At 42.6% G+C, this 19,996-nt stretch overlaps 1 protein-coding gene across 3 annotated transcripts; it reads right to left on the reverse strand.

Annotated features, from left to right (window-relative positions):
• Window positions 1-1,754: 1,754 nt before the first annotated feature.
• CNR1 (cannabinoid receptor 1) lies at window positions 1,755-19,906 on the reverse strand. Of its 3 annotated transcripts, XM_041480425.1 has the most exons (4): window positions 19,707-19,906; window positions 12,356-12,448; window positions 11,853-11,909; window positions 1,755-6,904 (listed from the first exon to the last, which is right to left on the reverse strand). In XM_041480425.1, the coding sequence occupies exon 4, from the start codon at window positions 6,841-6,843 to the stop codon at window positions 5,422-5,424; it is 1,422 nt and encodes a 473-aa protein (XP_041336359.1). In that variant the 5' UTR covers window positions 6,844-6,904; window positions 11,853-11,909; window positions 12,356-12,448; window positions 19,707-19,906; the 3' UTR covers window positions 1,755-5,421. The 3 variants fall into 3 exon arrangements, with proteins under 3 accessions (XP_041336359.1, XP_041336358.1, XP_041336357.1); XM_041480424.1 differs by lacking the exons at window positions 11,853-11,909; window positions 12,356-12,448 and having other exon boundaries at window positions 19,707-19,747; XM_041480423.1 differs by lacking the exons at window positions 11,853-11,909; window positions 19,707-19,906 and having other exon boundaries at window positions 12,356-12,415.
• Between the last annotated feature and the right edge of the window lie 90 nt (window positions 19,907-19,996).

Consider the following 19,996-nt stretch of genomic DNA (forward strand, 5'->3'; position numbering starts at 1 on the left):
ATGGCTGCTCATATTAAAAGAGTTCTGCTAAAGGCAATTGTGCTTCATACTTTGTACTGCTATTTAAAGAAAATTCTTTATATCAATTACCTAAAAAGACCAATGGACAAAAACAGAATGGAGGAAGACACATATTATAATCTGCCAGATACACTCCCCACCCTCTGCTTTCTTAAACACAGGAAAAGTTATTTTTTCTCTTCTACTATAAACTGTTCCCTTGTATGATGATTTAATTTTACAAGCCAAAGCTGGATTTTCATTGAAGACAAAACATTTAAAAAACCCAACCCAATAAACCCACCAAACTGAAGATGTTTTATTGATGTGTGTGCATGATGATATTGTGACTTCTTAAAACAGCTGTCAGAAAAGCAGAAACAATAAGAGATGTTAATGTGAAGGGCTGAAATGATGACAGCACATTTGCCCGCTTGCCTCCTGAGCTGGTATAGTGTGGGAAAGCAGTTGCTTGGAAAGTTGTCATTATTTTCTCTTGTGTTGTTCAGAACAGACTTATAAATACAGCCAGATGTTACTGTCAAGAGTAACTGTTGGTTTGTGGCAGCATAACCCTTGTTTTCCAATGACCATGGAAATACAGAGAGAATTGTCTCCTGGCTGCTTTGAAAGTGACAGCTTTTAGCAGAAGTATTCAGATTTAATTTAAATGTACTATGCAATTAAAGCTTAGATTAAGAACGAATCTTTTATTTCTAGTTGCTTTTGCTTTGCCAAGACTTTCTCAATTCACCACTGACCCAATTTTTAAAAGTAAAAATATTGTGACATAACCATGATCCCAAGCCTTGGCAGTGTGAGGTTCATGTTTGGACTTGATGATCCTAGAGGACTTTTCCAACCTAAATGATTCCTGATTCTGTGACATGCTCATTTTATCCCCTAAGGATGTTTTCAAACCACAGATGTGAAGAAGGAAAATTGCCCGAGTAACATGAATCTGAGATTAAGTCATATGGAAAACTGATCCTCTGAAATAGGCAGGGACCTTTCTACAGCATTTAGTGGGCTTTTTCAACCCTTCCTTTCATATGTGGATGAGCAGCAGTGGGAGCACTTTAATGTGATTCATAGGCAGTGGCACGGCTGAGCCTGCTCTCTCTGCACAGCTTCAATGAATCCCTCCTGGGCCACTTCATCATCCACTCCCTACACCCATCACCTCTGTCCCCACTGGCACAGGCCAAAACTAGACTAACTCTTTGTTTGTCTCAAATCTTTGATTACATTTACAACCCCCAATAACTAATTTAGGTCATCACTGCTGCTGGCAGCACTATTTTAATTTGTATTCCTTTCTCCTGTTCTTTTGCGTTTTGTTTTTCTGAAGTACATGGGTTTGTCTTAATGTGAGATCTTTGAGCTAACAGGCATCTGAGGAAGGCAAAAGGAATTTATTGCATTTTGGCTAATACTGAGGAAAGGGGAAATTGCCTACATAATGAAACAGGAGATGCAGTTTGAACTGTCATTTCTCTCGTCTCCATAGTACTGGATACACAAATATAAACTATATGATCTACCTCCTCCTTCAAACACATCAACGTACAATTAAAACCCACAAAGCTTGACAACCTGTTGTCAAGTTGTTTAAGCAGTTGTTTCAGAATCTGACAGACAAACTTATAAACAAAACGTAGAGCACCAGATCGTGGGATGAGGCAGCATTATCACGTTGCTTCCCTCAGTTATCTCAAAATTTGGAAAACAAAAAAACAGAGGAATACTCTTTCTCCTTGAATAAATAACAGTTTAATTACATTATAGAAATAAAATATGATATGGTAGGAATACACTGGAAACCTTACAGAAATACTATTCTGCTACTGGTAAGTAAATGGTCAAAGCTACTTTTCATGACAATCTGAACAGTACTTGTGTACAAACTATTATACAGGTTGCTAATGAAAAATATTGCAACATTTGCAAGAATGTTACCAGCTCAAACAAACATCTAATGATACAATATTCTTCTAAGAGGAAGTAATAATGTTAGATTTACAGACAATAAAGAGTTATGTTCTCCACTTTGAAACACTGGAAATAAAAATCTCAGGTAATCTGATTTCTTTACCTCATATTATCACAAGGAAAAATTTTCCTTTCACTGTGAAACAGCATCCCAAGAGACCCTGTAAACAGTTTATTCAAAGGTAGTATTTGAGATGTCACAGCAACTTCAACAATTTTCCTAGTCCACAATTACAGACTTTTTAGGCCACTGCTTGTACAGATGACTTTTTTTTTATTTTTAACCACTTATTTACATACATTCAGCCCAATAACAGCAGGTAGAATGCGCTGCCTATCTCACAACAGACACGCTAAAATTTTCATCAAAAGGCCAGTGCAAGATGTGGATAGTGATTGCACAGCACTGAGGAGATTGTATCATACAAATATACAATTAGACTGTCGAGAATCTAACTCTGCACATGTGTGACATAGATGGTTTTCTCAGTAGATACGTGACACTTGTAGTTGGTACATACACACATAACTGCAACTAGAGGTGGTGGGTGGGTGGATGACGATGATGATGATGATGATTATGATGGTGTGGGTGGCTGTGGAACACAGTATCGTTTGGCTGTGCTATCACTAAGTGAAGGTAGCCAACTGCAAATTAGGAATATCTAAAGCTCAAGTATAAGTACAGCTTATCTTGGAACGGCAGCAGATTTTTCTCATGAAAGAATAGTTCTACTTAGTGTGCAACATGTAAGGAAATTGTTGCCAACTCTTTAATAAATGGTTCTAAGTGAACCGATGCAGTTCCCAGAGCTTTAGAAAAACTCATTATGCAAATGAAGATACTGATGATAGACGATAACATTTCACAGGATGCTATTTCTTATTATATCAGTAAGCACCAAGTTAAGTGCCAAGACAGCCCCATTGTCCCATGATTTATCGTAAAATTTAGAACTTGAATGCACAACAAAATTCCACAAAGTTTGCATTTAATTCACAAGAACACAGTTTCAAAAATGGCTCTTAAAATACCCTTAACATTTCAAACGGGCTTTCCCCCACTCCTCCAAGAGGACTGCTTTAGGATGGACTAGACCTAGGTATAAGAAAGGTCTTTCAGAAGGACTTGACAGCCTCGGGGACTCCTCTGCAATCCACTGGTTTTGGCTGACTGCAGTGAGTGTGGTGCCCTGTCCCATCACACAGGTAAGCTCTAGGGCAGGTGGGTGGAGGAGGGAAGTACCCCTGTCTCTTCCAGCTGTTGCTCAGCACCTCACCTGGTCCAATCTTATCTTTAAAACATGCCATCCCTCCCCAAGCCTAAACTTGGAGCCATGTGCACCTCCACAGAGCCACTGGCTGAAAGGAGCTGGGTGATTATTCAGCTGGCTGCTCTGGCCTGCACCAAGGGAGCCAGAGACCCGGGGCTGTCGCTCCCTCTCTCTCCCTACTTAAGCACAAGGATGGGTGGCAGGACAATCTGGATTTGGCTCCACTTGCCCTGTGCCATGGAGAAAGTCACCCCTGCTGCAGTAAGTGCCAGGCAGCTAAAGGACTAAGCTGCATTTTCAGCTCTTTTGGTAGAAATCAGACAGCAGGGTGAGGAAACAGTCAGAAAAACCATGGCAGCAGTGTAGAGGATCCCAGACCTTATTACTCAGAACAGAATCACAGAATATCCATGCTGCAAAGGCTACCTGGCAGCATGTTCCTTGTGACAGTCCCAGGCTGCAGAAACTGTCCCACCATGGAAGAGAGCCACTATGTTCCTTCAGTAACTTCCTCCTGGTAGTGTCAAACCTTGTCAGTGGCTTCAGAGAGACGCACCCCAATGCAAGTTATCAGATTTGAATACTCACAACCTTAAAACAAACTACAATTTACTCCTGGCTTTCTCAGTCTTCAGGAACACCATCAACAGCTGCAGCGTTTGCCAGGGCGGGCTCACTCCATGCTCTCTACCTCTCATTTCCCTTTATTCTCAAGTGCAACTGAAAGCTTGATTCCTCTAGCACATGGATACACGCTTTGGCGTGGATCAAGATGTTCTTAATATGGTGCTTTCACCAGTATTCAATTGGAAGAACTCAATTTTAGAAACAGAATTCGTGTGCAAAGCGTGCAACAAGAAATACAGTTACATTTGGTCATAGTGTCCTATCTTAGCTATGCTACCATGACTCACACTGGTTAGAATACTAACACACACACACGCACACACACGTACACACACAGAGATATTTATTTATATACACGCTCACACAATAAGAAAATGTCTGACAATATTTCCTCCTCTTTTAGTGAAGACGAGATTTTGGCATCTCAGGCTCTGAATCTGCTTCGACCTGGGATACAGGAATGTGACACACTTCAAGTATACATTGACTGCACAGTGATAACATCACACATTGAGTCTGACACATGCTGTCTTCAGTGGTCCAACACCAGCACATGGCTTAAAACCAGATGCCCATTAAAGGAGCCAAATATCCAGGACCTTTTGCTTTTCAGTACTCGTATTCAGGCAACACCCAAGAGCAGGGCAGCAGTCTGTGCAACCAAAAATAATCCTTCTGTATAAACGCAGTGGTATTTAAAAGTCTGAACCAGTGCATTCCTTTCTCACATTCCTCCTCTATTCCTCTGTTGCTGTTAGTCTCATATGCATATGAAAGTAAAAGGTAGTGGGGAAATAATTTTAGTAGAAGAACACAAAGCCTCTCTTCTAAGTCCACAGAAGACACTAAAAGTGTAAAATTTCCAAAATGTCTCATAGGAATTCTTCAAATACAGTAAGTGTTTTCAATGGGGTTTACATATCACGTTTCACGTTATTTCCACGGAATTCTACCTTATCACTTTGTTTAATCAGACAAATATCAATAACACATAATAAAACAGCACACAATTCACGGGACACAACACGTTTTACAAAACCTCTAAACTCAGCACTGCTGCTTTTGGAAAAATTCAGAAACTCCTATTACTTACAGACAAGAAATACATTTCACATTGAAATGAACAGCATGATTACAAGGCTTTTTTTCTTATTTGATGGTATTGGTTTAGGACGTGTTATTTTTCAATTAGGTTTCACAATTCTTCTTCACACCCCCAAAGGAACAATAGCTAATCTGGTATTTTCTCTGTACTCTTTCAGGAAACATTATTATTCAGTAAACTCCTTTTGAGAAAAACTTGTGAAAATTTAGCTAGGATCCCTAATTGTAAAACCTGAAGAACTGACTGATGGTAATGCTCTTAACACAATTATCGCTCAGTTTACAGTGACAAACCAAAAAATATTACAGGAGTGTACAAACACGTTAAGCCATGGGTTTGGTTTTCTTTGTTGTTGATTTTTTTAAATTTTTATTTTTTTAAAACTTAAAACTCCTTTTTTCACAACACTGAGAAGTCTCTGACTTACAACGCTTCAGCAGTTGTGTCTGTGGAGACAGACATGGTAACTTTGGCAATCTTAACTGTGCTCTTAATGCAGCTCTCGGCAGCCCTGTGCACGTTCCCCGCGTTGTTGGCGTGTTTGTGCTGGCAGTCAGACTCCATGCTGTTATCCAGGGGCTGCGCCGTCCCTTCGCAGGTGGGGAACATGCTGCGGAAGGCGTGTCGCAAGTCCTTGCTCCTCAGAGCGTAGATGATGGGATTCACTGTTGAATTCAGCAAACAGAGCATGCTACAGAAGGCAAAGATAGTCTTGATGAGCTTGTTCATTTTCCCAAAGACATCGTACACCATGATGGCGAGGAGAGGGCCCCAGCATATGATTAAAACAACTAGGATAAGGACCAAGGTTTTGGCTAACCTGATGTCCATACGAGTTTGATCAGGCCTAGTGATCTGTACCTTACCATCCTCCGTCGACTGAACGATTATGCTTTTCTGCGTGCCTCGCTGCAACATGCGAACAGCGTGGCTGTGAGCCTTCCACAGAATGTACATGTAGGCATAGACAATGAACAACAAGAGGACGCTGGTGACCCCGATCCAGAACATCAGGTAGGTCTCATCGATGAGAGGGAATATGTCCGAACAAACAGAGTTGAGCTTTTTGCAGTTCCAGCCGAGCAGAGGAAGAACGGCTATTACGATAGCGATGGTCCACATCACACAAAATGCTACGACAGCCTTTGGTCGGGTAACAATCCTTTTGTAAGCTAGCGGCCTGTGTATAGAGATGTACCGGTCTATTGCCGTGAGGAAAAGGCTACCTACAGAGGCGGTGAAGGAGGCTGTAACTCCACCCAGTTTGAACAAGAAGACGTTGGGGCTATCCTTCCGGTGGAAAACATGGAAATCCACAAAACTGTAGACAAAAATCACGCTGCCCAGGAGGTCGGCCACAGCCAGGCTGCCGATGAAATGGTAGGAGGGTCTACACCGGAGGCTTCGGGAGTGGAGGATGACGCACAGGACGAGCAGGTTCTCTAGGACTGTGAAGGTGCCCAGGGTGAGCGACAGCACGGCGATGGCCAGCTGCTGGCTGGGGTTCAGGATCATAAAACACTCCATATCCATAAAGTTCTCCCCGCACTGTATATTCTCCTCATTATCCTTAAAAGTGGACAGGGACTTGTTGTAAAACTCTGTGATGTTGACCTGCTCCGAGGGAATAATGCTCAACAGGGAATCATCTCCTCCAGTCATTTTTTCTTGGAAAGGATCACCCCTGAAGGAAGAAAGAGGGAACTTCTGGGGGTAGTACCCCAGCTTGGATGCCATGTCGCCTTTCATGTCTTCGTACTGGATATCGTTGGAGCCCACGTAAAGGAGATCTGTCGTGATTGTTCGGAAAGTTGTATCTGCGAGGCCATCTAGAATTGACTTCATAACCCCAGTCTTGTTGGTTTCAGAGATACTTGGGGGATGGAAAAATGCATCGGAGGAAGTCCTATATGGGGAAAAGATCAGACTTCATTAACATAAACAGGGAGACAAACTCCTCAGACAACTTAGCTGAACTGTGTCAAACACAACCAACCCTTCTCTGGTATTCAGTGCAGGTCTAACTTCGCCACTGTGGGAAATCAGAGTGGGTTGAGCACTTAAGAGAGAAATCACCTGGATTTCACTAAAACTGAATTACACAAAGAAGCGACGTGAAAAACAAAGGCACAGGGAATTGACTGTTTCACAGGAAAGAAATTTTCATTTCTCATCAAAACCTTATGAGCTGCTCCACCAGAAATATATTTTTCTCAGCTTCTGATTGCAAAGCACCTTGCAGACCAATATTCCTTGGGCTTACTTCATTTAGATAATACCAAGTGCCACTGCAGGAGCAGCACTAAACTGAGTCACCACCTTCTTTGTTTTTCTTTCAAAAGGCACTGAGGGTTTTGAAAAATTGACAACAGAGAGGCAACAGGGACAGAGCCATGTGCTCCAGATTTCACAGTTCACCTAGTATGCCTCTATATTCTTATTATCCTGCTACAGCAATCGGAGGTCTATTAACATCCTGAATTTGCAACTGCAAATTTATTAGCAAGGTATTTGATCAATAAATATACAGCTTCATTACACTCATATACAAAGATTATTCCTTCCTTCTGCTAAGCCAACTAAGGTACTGGGATGTTTGAGCAATATGAGGGAGGTGGGTTAGCCAGCTGTTACCCAGCTCTGTCCACAGTTTCAGGAAAGGTGACAGCTGTGCTAAATCAGTGAGAGAATCAGTGATCTTCTCTGTACACACCAGAAGCCTCAGTCAGGGCAGCTCAAGTTTGTCTAGATAAACATGGCACAAAGTTTAAGCAGCGGCCAAAATTCCAGGCAAAAGGAACCAGGAGCTACTGCTTCTGCAAGAAGCATTGTAATGTCACTTGTACCCCTGGGGACACTCTCAGAAACATTCTGTCCCCTCCAAAACTGGAGGGACCCAGCAGAAGGTCCCCAAGTAGCCATTGATCTCTGAGATCTGCCCAGTACAGTCTTTTCTCACAGATGGTGACTAGTTGTGGGGAACAACTCCTGGGCAGGCTTCCCTTGGGAGAGGACCCCATCAGCACCTGAGCAGGCATCAACATACAAGACAAGTCTTACAGCTCTTGTTATGCTGTACTCCTTTATATTACTTTGCTGATAGAAAATGCCTTGAATATGGATTGAACATCTGCTTTAGGGCCCCCTTCCACCACCTCAATGGATGAGAGTGATCTGAATACAAATAAGAGCCAGAATCACTCCTTTTGTGTGCTACAAATATTCTACATCTGCTATGGGACATCTCGATGATTAATCAGCAACAGGAGCAAACCAAGCTTCTTGTTTTTAGTATGGAGGAAATTGTTGCACTCAAGAAATCCTAGATGCCAGTACATCGGCTTGTACTGACCTAACCTGTTCACTTTACACAACTGACAATAAATGGTCAAAAAGGCTACAAGAGTTTATCTGCCAAAGTCAGAGTACTGATCACCTCAGTCCCTAAAGAGAAGACATGCACAGTAGGTACCACTGCTCTCTTTTCCCATGAAAACCATAGGAAAGAAGAAAAGAACATCTCTCTACAACAATAGCAGTACTCAAAAAATATGTGAAATCATGAGCATTTCCAAAGAAGCACAGATCACTGCTGATGATATATTTATACTGCCCTTATAGCATGTGAACACTCAAAAATTTTTCCATAGCTCTTTCAAGTTTTGCCTTTTATTAAGCAGGCCTGGACGTTGAGTATTAAAGGGAATACATGAACTTAGACCTCCAGAGGACACTGCAACTTCAATGCTGCAAAAAGTATGAGTACAAACAACCCTTACCGGGACAGTCACAAAACACAAAATATACTGGCTGAGTCAGCTTTTGCAGACACAGTTTGCTCAGCAAATAACAATTATTAGACAGACGGACAGTATTAAGGAATTTAATTTTGAGGGCGTGAGCACTGAAGGAGGGAAATGTCACTGAAGCATACATTAAAAATGAACAGCAATCATCTAATATGGAAGGTACTTTTCTGTTTTATAGCTGTTCCTAGAGAATTTGCAGATGTTACACACTGCAAAGATGACTCTGCTGATAAATCTGCTTTGGGCGAAGCCTGGCAACTTTAAGCTTGGCATTGTAACACCATTTTACAACCAGAAGTGAAGAATGTGTCCTTAATTTGCAAACTACCCAAAAATATTAAATAAAAAGGTAGTTCTATAAATATGTAAAGATTGCTGTGGTATCCTCTGCTATTAAAGCTTATTTTTGAGAGAAGAGAACCATTTTAATGAGTAAAGCCACAGCCCCATGTCGAAAAGATTATGTCTGAGGAAAGCTTCATAAATTGTATTCAACTGAGCACTTCTGCTAGACAGACAAACAAATTGTTATGAGGTAGCTGATCCCTGCTGGAGTCATGTCAAGTACAGACTTTCTCAGAATTAGGTGCCATGCAACCCCTACCTTTATTTGAAATATAAATGAAAGAACACGAATTCTTGTGTGCTCTTTTGAAGGTGGCAGTGAGTTATGTGACAACATCACTATGCATGCATATGCTATGCTAACAACATGGTTAATGGGATCAGGAGAGGCAAGTCTTACTTTGAATGTCAATGATTTTTTTTTCTCTGTATTTTTACATTGAGATTATTACAGTAATTTTCGCCTTATTGTCTCTGCAAAGAGAGTTTTCTTTGAGAGTACTTGGGAGTTCATTAGTAGTGTAGTTTAGGCTTTGGGGGATGCTGCTAACATTAATTTTGGTTTTGTTTGCTGCTGGGAATATCCTAATTGGAAATTTCTAGCAGTATGTGTGCATGCAACTATTCAAGCTGCAGTTGATTTTTATTAAAGTTGCAGTAAAACAACCATTTGCCTGATCTGGAATTACACTTTACAGGAAATTCATTTATTTTGATTTAGATACTAGCTTTTCCCAGTATAAGCTCACTACTAAAATGCACTGAAGAGATCAGCGAGGTTTTCCATAGCTGTGATGCAAGACTGCATCTTTGGCACTGCAGATATCAGGACACAGGTGCTGCACAATTTGATGTAGAAAGAACAGACAGTGACAGAAGCAATGCCAGTGCCACACACGTTTTGGCTCTGAGCATTTCTGTCCAAACTCGGAGTGGTGAGCAGGCAGCACCCACGAAAACAGACACCCCACACCACGCAGCCACACTGCTCTTTGCAGCTGGCTTCAACACAACTCAAACCCATGCTGCCCAACAGCCATGACCACCTCCACATGAAACATTCCAGGAGCCCCTCTGGCTTCTCAGAGCTTCCACAGGGAAGAAGAATCCTCCACACAGGTTCATCCTCTCCCCCTGGGGCTGGAGTGACAGCTGTGTGCTGCAGAAAGCTCCCCTCATGGGCAGAGAACATGAGGGAAAAGCCTCCTTGTTCTGCCAAGAACTCTCCTGCGCTGCCAGAATCCACTCTTCCAACTTCTCTGAGTTTTCAAAGCTCTCAGCTTCATTCCTTCCATAAATGAGCTCAACTACCTCACTCATTTTAAAACAGCTTTTAAAAGACTGAAACATTGATTAAATGCGAAGGAGAGGCTTCACTTACACTGGTACTCAAAATTTTTCGTGTATTTCCACAACTGCATGCAGCAATTCACATCAAGTACTGAATTATGATTGCGGATAAGAATTAAACAACAGAGAAAAACTTCAAGGATCTTTTATCTTGAAGACCCGACCAGAACAATCACAGCTGAGCACCATTTCAGACCCTTCTCCCATCATCCAGCAGCTGCTGGTGGGCACTGCCAGACCAGCCGTGCCAAGTGACTGCCACTAGGTGGAGTGGCTTTGACAAACTCCCGGCTCAGCCGTCTGCACGACAGCGTTCAATCTCCTTCAGCCCTTCTTCCCTGCCTGCTTGACCAGGGATCAAACACGTGAGGTGCTAAACATCACCTGAAGGTTGAAGACACACCTTTGTGAGGCTCTGCCTTCAAAGTGAAAGAACTAGCGAGGAGTTGAGGGGGCAAGCCTTACTAGTGCCCTCCACTGTCGGCTTACATATAGCCCTAAAAGATGCTTGGGTATCAGAATGTAAATACACTTCAGGTAAAATAAAAAATAGATATAGTACATGAGAGGCTGGTAACTCATCATCAAGGACAACAGGGGGAATTATACCTCCTCTGGACTTCTTGTTGGTCCACAAGACCAGTTCACTTGGGGAACAAGAACATGACTTCTTTAAAATGCTATTACCTATCTTCTCCTGCTGTTCTGGGGTAGAAGGAGAGCTGGGAAGTTTTTACCATTGTCTACAAAAAGAGCTGAATTTGTTACAATTTTCAAAACAGGATGATTGATAAAGCAATTTTAATAGCCTGAAAAGAAAGAGTGAGTATTTATGCTCTTCCTCAGAAAGGATTATGAGCAATACAATGATGATACTGATAGCTGCAAAAATGTTGACATTGCAAGAAAAGGAATCAAAACAAGAAAGCAAAATCCACAATCAAACCTTTCTGGCTTACATTTTAGAAAATATTTTGATCTCCATGTCTATACATTTCTTTTACGATAATCATAGTTAATTAAGAACAGGCTAAAGGACAAGTAGGGAGAATTCAATCAATTTCTGAATGCATAAAAATATACAAATGCACTGTCCTTGTTTATACCTTATAAGGTTCTAAGTCATTCAGAGAAGAGCATTATCTTCTGATAAGTTTGCATAGTGCCCAGTAACTGGGACTCCTCCCAAACTGGGTCCACAAAGTACTACCACAGGAGAAACAGCAATAATTTACACTCATATGCAGTCAGCTATAAAACTGTGAGAGAAATGAGATCTACCATAGTAACTGTTGGCCTCTAGAATTAGAACTGTCCTATAAAATGAAAATTTATATGGCTAATAATTACCTTATCCCATATGGTGATGTACAATACAGCTTCGAGGACAGAACAAGGTTTCCAAGCCTTAGAGAAAGAAATGTGCAGACTGAGAAATGGCACTCTCAGACTCAGTAACACCAAGTAAGGAAAAAACACATGTTGAGAAGAATGCGAAGGCAATGTTACCCCTATCCTATTTACTGGTTTACTACTCCATCTCCAAAACTGTGCTACTCCTAGGCTAAAAATGGCAAATATGCTGTCACTCCTAATTCAGGAAAACTCGCATTCATTTCAGTCAGAATTTTCTCAGTGTGAGGGATTGGGAAGGAGCACAAACACTAGGAGAGGAGCAAATTAGGGATGTTATCTTCTAGATATAGCAAGGCACTATCAGCTGTGGGGTAAACTAGGGCATGCAAGTAATGAACCCAATTTTGTTCTTATATAACATGATCATATCTTTGGCAAACTGAACCTTAATTAGCAAGAAGGCACAGCTACATGGTTATTTGTGTTAATTAACATACCGTTTGCACACTAGCAGGATAAGGGCTGGACTGTTCCAATGTGTGGGCAAATAGCTCCTATGTGACACCCCCCAGCATCCAGCAGCTGACAACCTGAACAAAAACAAAACAAGGGGGAAAACAGGGTGTTAATCAGTGATGGACAATATTTTTAAAGGAATAGTATTATTTTTCTCCTCCCTCCAAAGTTGGCAGGATGTGTGTACCAGTTTTAGCACAGGTGATTTGCAGGCACAGAGAAAAGGAGGCTGCACCTTACATCCCAAACAGCCAGAGCAAATACATGTGTCTAAGATCATAGAGGCTTGAAAGCAAGGCTGAAGTCCTGCTCCTTCTGGTGTGGGGTAAGGACCAAAACTTTGCTCTCTGTGAGCCAGGCGAGCATGCTGGCAACCACTACATCCTGCTGCCCATCTCTGAACTGCTCGAGTTGTTCCATGTTGGATTGAGAGCTAAACATCCAGAAATACAGACACCAAGTGATATTCCAAGAGGCAGGGTGCATGCCTGATGAGAGGCGTAGCTTGAAGCCCTTCCTCTGAATTAAGCAAACCAAGGATGCACCTCCTGCATCCCACAGAGATGCAGAGGAGGAAGAGCGGGGGCAGCTGCACTGTCTGCCTGTGAAAAATCTCTAGAACTCCTGAGGTCACCCAAAACTCCTCAGCTTGTAAAACACAACCCCTTATACAACACATTTCCTACCAAGTTGTAGACAAGATGAAGTACTGAAGTCACAAACCAGCCAAGGGGACCATCAGGGTCATATTAACAGGAAACTAGAGCTACCTGCTCTGCCCAGCTTTGGAGAAGGGATGGAAGGCAGAGGTGGCTATTGTAAAACTGCAGATTTAAAGATCTTTCACAGTTTACTTCATATTGTCTTTAATTTCATCTAAAGATCAAATTTTGGAAGAGGATGAGGAGTCTTGCTGAAGTGTGAAAGACACAGATGAAACGAAACAGTGAAGCAATCGTGACCTGGTTACTTGCTTAAAATCAGCTCCAGTTTAGGGACAGGTTTCCCAAATAAGGACTTTCTATTCTTCTTTTCCAATAAAGCAGAATGAACAGACAATATGAAAATTTTGATACAATGCCGTGGTACTCACATTTTCAAGAAAATGGAAGAGAACTGTAATGGAAGCTGGTTAATTTTGAACTCTCAAAGTTTTTCACAAAAGAGTTCACCTCGGATTTTAAAATTCCAACAGATATCCTGTCATTTCCAGCCTCTTCTCTAGCCATTCTCTAATGCCAAAAGGTGCAGGCACTTATTGCTGAGCAGAATTGACATAAATGCTAAATGGGAACAGAGAAGCCCAGCCAGGTGCAAAAGTGATAAGGGGTTAACACTCAAGCTCCTGGAAGTACCTAAAAGAAATGGCAGCTTAGTACACAATGTGTAGTTTAAGGGAGAGAAGTAGTTCGAAACAACAGAGCAGGACATAAAAGACCAGGCTCCACTGGATGCTAAATGCTAAAGGTCTCCAGAAGAATGTAATATCTAGAGGATCAAACTGGGGCAAAACCACATTTATTAAGAAGAAAAGAGAGAGAGAGAGGGAGAGAATCACTCCTAGTTTTCCATGCAATGGCCAGAACAGAACACAGAAGGTCACAAATTTGTTGCAGCAAAAGATATTAGTGAACTTTATTAAAAGAGTAAGGTTTAGAGACAGAAAGATAGCAAAAACATCAGGCTCCAGGGAGAATTCTCATAAACTGTACAGAGTATATGTCTGCCTTCTCATCCCCCCTCAACAAACTGGCTGCAACAAGTTTTAATTAAAGAAATCATGAGATAGCAAGGAGATGCCGAGAGCAACGGTAATGTGGGTTAAGTTATTGGTGTGGTAAGGATTGCTAGGAGAGAGGAAAGATAACTACTGTCCTTACACTGGGAATAAGACATCTCCAGGCAAGACAGGAGCTAAGTGGAGAAAGGTAAAAAAGGAAACCCAAGTGGAATTGCCTCAGTGAGGCAGGGATACAGATTTTAGAGAAAGACAAGAATTGCCTTCATGATACGCTGGAGGAAAGCAGATCAGGTGGAGAAGAAAATTCACGAGAGAAAACCTCCTTCCTCTTCTGAGCTGTGCGAACTTCAGAGACACCTCCATAAGCTGAAAGATAAAGCTAGTGGGATTTTTCAGATCTCACCATAAAGAAAGAACAGATCCACTGCTCGCTCTGCAGGCAATGACTTGCTCTTTTGAAAGTCCATTTCTGATCTGTATTCAAATGATGAAGACAGATGCAAAGGGCTCTGAGAAGCCATCCTTGGTAAGGTCAGAGAAAAGGACAGCACTGTACACACTCACAGTTGGGACCAGGCTGGGGACACTCAAGAGAGGTTAGCTGAGCACATTTGGCCAGGGACATTAACAAAAATCAAACTGCTTAAGGAAAATGACATACAGGATACGGACTTCAAAGGTGGAATGGAAGAGAGTGCTCAAACGGAGCGACTGAGTGACACATATGGTGGACAAACACACCAAAAGTGAAAAAGAGGTTCACAGTCAATGACAAATGTTAGTGCAGAGGGCCAGCAACACATTGCAAAGCAACATCCCTTCTACCTCAGTCTTCAAGAGTCTGCCTCTGCTGCAGACTTTTTTTAGGCCATCAAGTACTGGCAATGCTCAGAAGCTAGGACAAAAAGGCTTTTGGCAATTGTGATGTCCCGTGCCACCAGCCTTAGCAAAGCACAAAAATACGCACTCCCAATTAAAAAATGAAAACCATTTTTTTTCATTTCTGGAGCTGTCTGGCCTTTCCTAAGGTTTAAATAAGCTCAGATAACTGTCTTCATAGTTACATTCACAATATAATGATATTCAAATATACTGCCTTCACACACACAAATAACTTGTGAAGTTATTTGCCAGCATATTAAGCCACTACACCAGATTGCTTGGCAATGGTGTATGTCTTTGAAATATGCAGATGCTTTTCTTTTTTTAAAAAAAGGAGAGAGGGAGGGAAGAGGAGAAGTGAAAAAGAATTACAGTAGAATTTGATATCCAAGTAGCAGAACAACAAATTGTGGAGAGACTCCAACCAATATTAGATCAGACTTGGAAAAATAGCTAAAATACGCTGAGGGATGAGTTATGACTTTATATATATAGGTATACTTCTATGCATAAACTTACAAATAGACATAAACAAAAAAAAAAAAAAAACAGAGGCAAAAAATGCCTAGAGGAAGAACTGAAGTCTCATAAACCCTGCAGTATGTCATGCATAAACCCAAATTTCAAGTGCTAGATTACACGCAGACAAGTGTAGGTACAAAAAATATAGGCACGATGATTGGTGAACATCCTTCTGAATCCCCTTATGCACAGCCTTTTTGGCTAAAAGCAAGAATCTAAAAATAATACATCTATCACTGAGATCCTGCAAAAGTTATTTTGCATGTATATATACATGTCACCTAACATTCCAGGCATGTACACAGCCTGGACTTCAGTGCTGCATTCTTTAAAACAGAGGTACAACTGACTAAGAGCAGTGATTTCTGAGAGCATGTTTCACGTACTCAGGAGAACAAGAAGGTAGGAGCCCCCCAAGATCTTAAACAAAAACTTTGAAATGTTTCCTAAAATGCAGAAAGGTGGAAACTACTCCAGTGAGGGCTGAAAGGGAATTGACAGTACGGACCTGCTCCTGCTCAGTACTTTGCAGTGAGTAATCACATCTTAAGAATGCATAATTGCCATAAAAGAGGTTAATGCAGGATGAGGCACTATTTGATGCCATCTAGCCTCAATCTACACAAACAATACAACATCTGAATTGCACAGAACATCCACTTTCACCAACAGTCCAGCCAAGGTATGAGAAGTGAACATCATACTGTCATGCACTGTAATGAAATACCTATTTTGTCTGTAATTTGGAAGTGGCCAGTTTCACCAAGAAAGGCTGTTCCTACCAAAGAGAGGCAGAACCAAGCTTGGGGTGTGCATCACCATAATGCCCCTGCACAAGGCACAAATGGCAGAATAAAATGTTCCTCGACCTTATGTTGCAAACCCAGTCATTTTTCATGGGCAACAATGGTACCTTCGGGAAAAAGGGGAAAAAAGAAAAGTTCTTTCTAACGAGAAATTGATTTATAAGTCTTTATAGGCATTTCAAAAGGACAGGTCATACATAGCTGGTTTCAGCAGTCATTAACAAAGCCACACACTTTCAAAGGGTGTGAGTTTTGGGGGGGAATCCTTATCCCACCAACAGCGATGGGATGTGCACTTTTGGCAGCAGTACAGTGTTAGCCTAGAAATGGAGACATACAGAGCAGTACTGAGAAGACAGGTTGTCACATTTTTAACTTTGCATTAATAACAAATGCTCTTGCTGTCTATTCTGGCACATTTGCAAGCTTGCTTTTAGGTACAAGGGACTTGCACGCATTTCCACTGTAGATAAGAAAACAAGAGCAGCCTTGTTATGATTAAAAGGGTCTATTTCCCTCTGCCTTCTGTCTTGTGTGTCCATCTGCATAGCTGCTTTGAACTTGGCCAAAACCCAGTGTTAGGGTCGCCCACAGTACGAATTTTAAACCATCAGCAGACTGTGGATTTGCTGCTAGAGAAGTGAAAAATCTCCAAATATTAGCCTAAATGGTCAATGAGTGGTTTTGTAGAACATTCATCATGTTACATAGCCAAAACTATTTCAGAAATTGCAGCAAAAAAATAATTTACTGTTTCATGAGGACTGTCACATAAAGACAAAGCAGACATCCGGAAAGAAATTAAGAACAATCACCATTGAGAAAAATGAATTCTGCAGACACCTAGGTAGGTGACTATGGGACTAAAGAGGTCACAAAGTTTGCATTTGAGAAGTTACAGTAATTTCTCTTTAAACCACACAGAATTAGAGAAACTAGGTGAGCGGAAGACAGTGCATGAGACCTGCAGAATCAAGAATGGCAATGTATTCATAAAAATCTTGGGCAATACTAAATTAATACATGAGTTTGGATTCTTAGTCTCCTCACCCACCTCACCTCAACTCAATAGAAAAGAAAACCACGTCAACTCTCCCTCTCTAGTGCGTAGCATTTTCAGCACCGAAATTCCCAGTGGGATGCAAGCATTTAGAGACAGCCACATTAAAGGCTGAAAGTCAAAAATGGCTTCAAAAAGAAATAAAATAAAGTTATTTCTTTCTAAACTTCTGCTGCCCAATCAAAAACTTGTGATAGGGGAAGTTAAAGAAAGGTTTGCATTGGCTAAGACCTGTCAGTCCTTCAACAGAGCATGAAAGCCTTTAACGGGGTCCTTTATGCAACTGAGCTCACATCATTCATCAAAGAACAACAGCCAGGATCAAAGGCATCCACCAGCTCATCCTCGCAATACTATAACCTGCTTCCACCTTCACCTTGAGTTTTATAGGTATTTTGATTCCATTCCCGTGAGTTTAGGTATCAGAGAATGGCCAACGAGTTAAATTGTCAGCAACTAAGTCAATTTCTTTACCTAGCCAACTTTTTTTTTTTTCCTTTTTGGCAATAGGTACCTGCTGGCTCAGTCAAACAATTATTGTTTTTATGAATTCTGCTTTAAAATGGTTTTATTCAAATGGTTCTGCCTCTTATTCCAACGACCAACAGATAATAAAGCAAAGCTGTTACTCGTTGCTACAAAACTAATTTTAACCTGAAGCAAATCAGGAATTACACATTCATCTTCTGAACTGTTTAAAGATGTTACATTCATTTCTTTTATGACTGATTTAATAAACTCTGCCTGCATAATAAATATTCCTAATATAGTCACAGGGTTTTTTTCTCTTCTTGAGAAGGAAAAACCCATACTGGTGGTTGATATGAGGTGCAACACGAAAATAATTAAGCACAGCCAAGTAATTTTTGCAATGCTGTACATTTTGTTATTAAACATCATATTCACTATCGCTCTGATTCTTCGCCTTAACAGCAATGCCACCCCCCAGCAGAGAATGCTATATTCCTTTAAGAAAGGGTGAACAATAACAATGAAAACAACGTGATGCATCTAAGAAAAGAGGAAAAAAAATACTACACCTTTAGCAGGTTAAAAAAGCTACACTGTTTTTGTGGGGGGTTTTTTGTTGTTGTTTTTTTTTTTTTTTTTTTTAAGCCCTAGTAGATACCCAAGGAGAATTTAGCTATCTGGCTGTATGTTATATATGACCCTTTATCTTCTGAAAGAAAAAAAAATAAAACATGTGCCGAAAATCTTAATGTTATAATTTGCTGCCATACAGAAAATAACAGTGATGACAATTTTAGAGAAAGAAGGAAAACTATGGACTTCATCTTCTGACACCATTTTACTTAATCAAACTGCAATCACAGTAATGAGCTCTCTCCTACCAAAGGCTCGGTACATACCTCATCCAGGGGTATTCTCAATGGAGATTTGCAGACGTCTTTGAGACAAAAAGATGCCCATTTGAAATAAGCCCATCTGGTTACTCAAAATTATTTCTCAACAGATGAAGATTTCACATGACAAACGCTGCGTGAAGTTTAAAAGGCTCACTCTTTTTCAGCTCTTTTCCCCCCAGACTTCCAAATTTCAGACAAAAACAAACCAACCAAACAACCAACAAACCCGACTGATATTCTGAGGATGCTGAACGATTAAGTGACATTTTTTAACGGAACATCATTGCGCGCAAAATTGCGAACCGCCTTTTATTTCGGTTTTAGCCTCACAGACAGAGTTTTGAGAGGAAAAGTGCACAGGAAAGCTGAATGCCACCCGCTGTAAATCACCAGCGGGTCAGGACGAGAGGAAAAACCTCCGATGTCAGATAAGGTCCTGTGGGAGCCCGGGAGGCTACCGGCTCCGCGCACAGAAGAATAGACGCGTGTTAACCAGAACGCCACCAGCCGCCCGCACCTCCGCCCGCTGCCGGGCTCCCCTCGGCCGCCGGGTCCCCCCTCCTCGGGCCGGGCTCCCGAAGCCAAACTGCGCTCCCGGGACCACCGGCTTTTCCCGGGTGGCCCCCGGGCCACCTCCAACTCGCCCCAGCCGCCCGAGGCGGCGGCGCGGGGCCGTGCCCGGGGCACAGGCGACACCCGCGCGGTGCCCGGCCCCGCCGCAGCGTGGGTCGCGATCGCCGCGGGACGCAGCGGCGGATCGCGGGGAGGGATGCTCCGCAGGCAGCCGCCTCCCCTCCGCCCGTTCCGCCGTCGGGGCAGGCGGTGTCATTCCCCGAAAATCCCCCTCCCACCCACGCCGCCAACAAACTTTGAGGGGGACGACGGGTCCCTGGCCCCCGACCGGGGGGCGCCCGCCGCCCTCCCCTGCCCCCTCGCCGCCCGCGCCGTCCTTACCCTCCGCACGGCACCGGCCGCGTTCCCCGCCTGCTCCGGCCGCGCCGACCCCCGGCAGGGAGCAGGAGCGCCGCCCCACCCGGGCACCCCAGCACTGGGGAGCGCCGAGGAGGCGGTGCCGGTGAGGGGAAGGAGGAGGTGGGAGACTTCTCCCCCCGGCTGCCTCCCCTTCTTCGCTTCCCTCCCCTCGGCGCCTCCTCTCCGACCACCGCCGCCCTCGCTCGCCCGGCTCAGGCGGCACGCCGGGCTCCGCCGCCCTGCCGCCGCCGCCGCTCCATGTGCCGCCCGCC

This window comes from Pyrgilauda ruficollis, unplaced genomic scaffold, assembly GCF_017590135.1.
Source record: "Pyrgilauda ruficollis isolate IOZ18807 unplaced genomic scaffold, ASM1759013v1 scaffold51, whole genome shotgun sequence".
In the NCBI taxonomy this organism is placed as follows: Eukaryota; Metazoa; Chordata; class Aves; order Passeriformes; family Passeridae; genus Pyrgilauda; species Pyrgilauda ruficollis.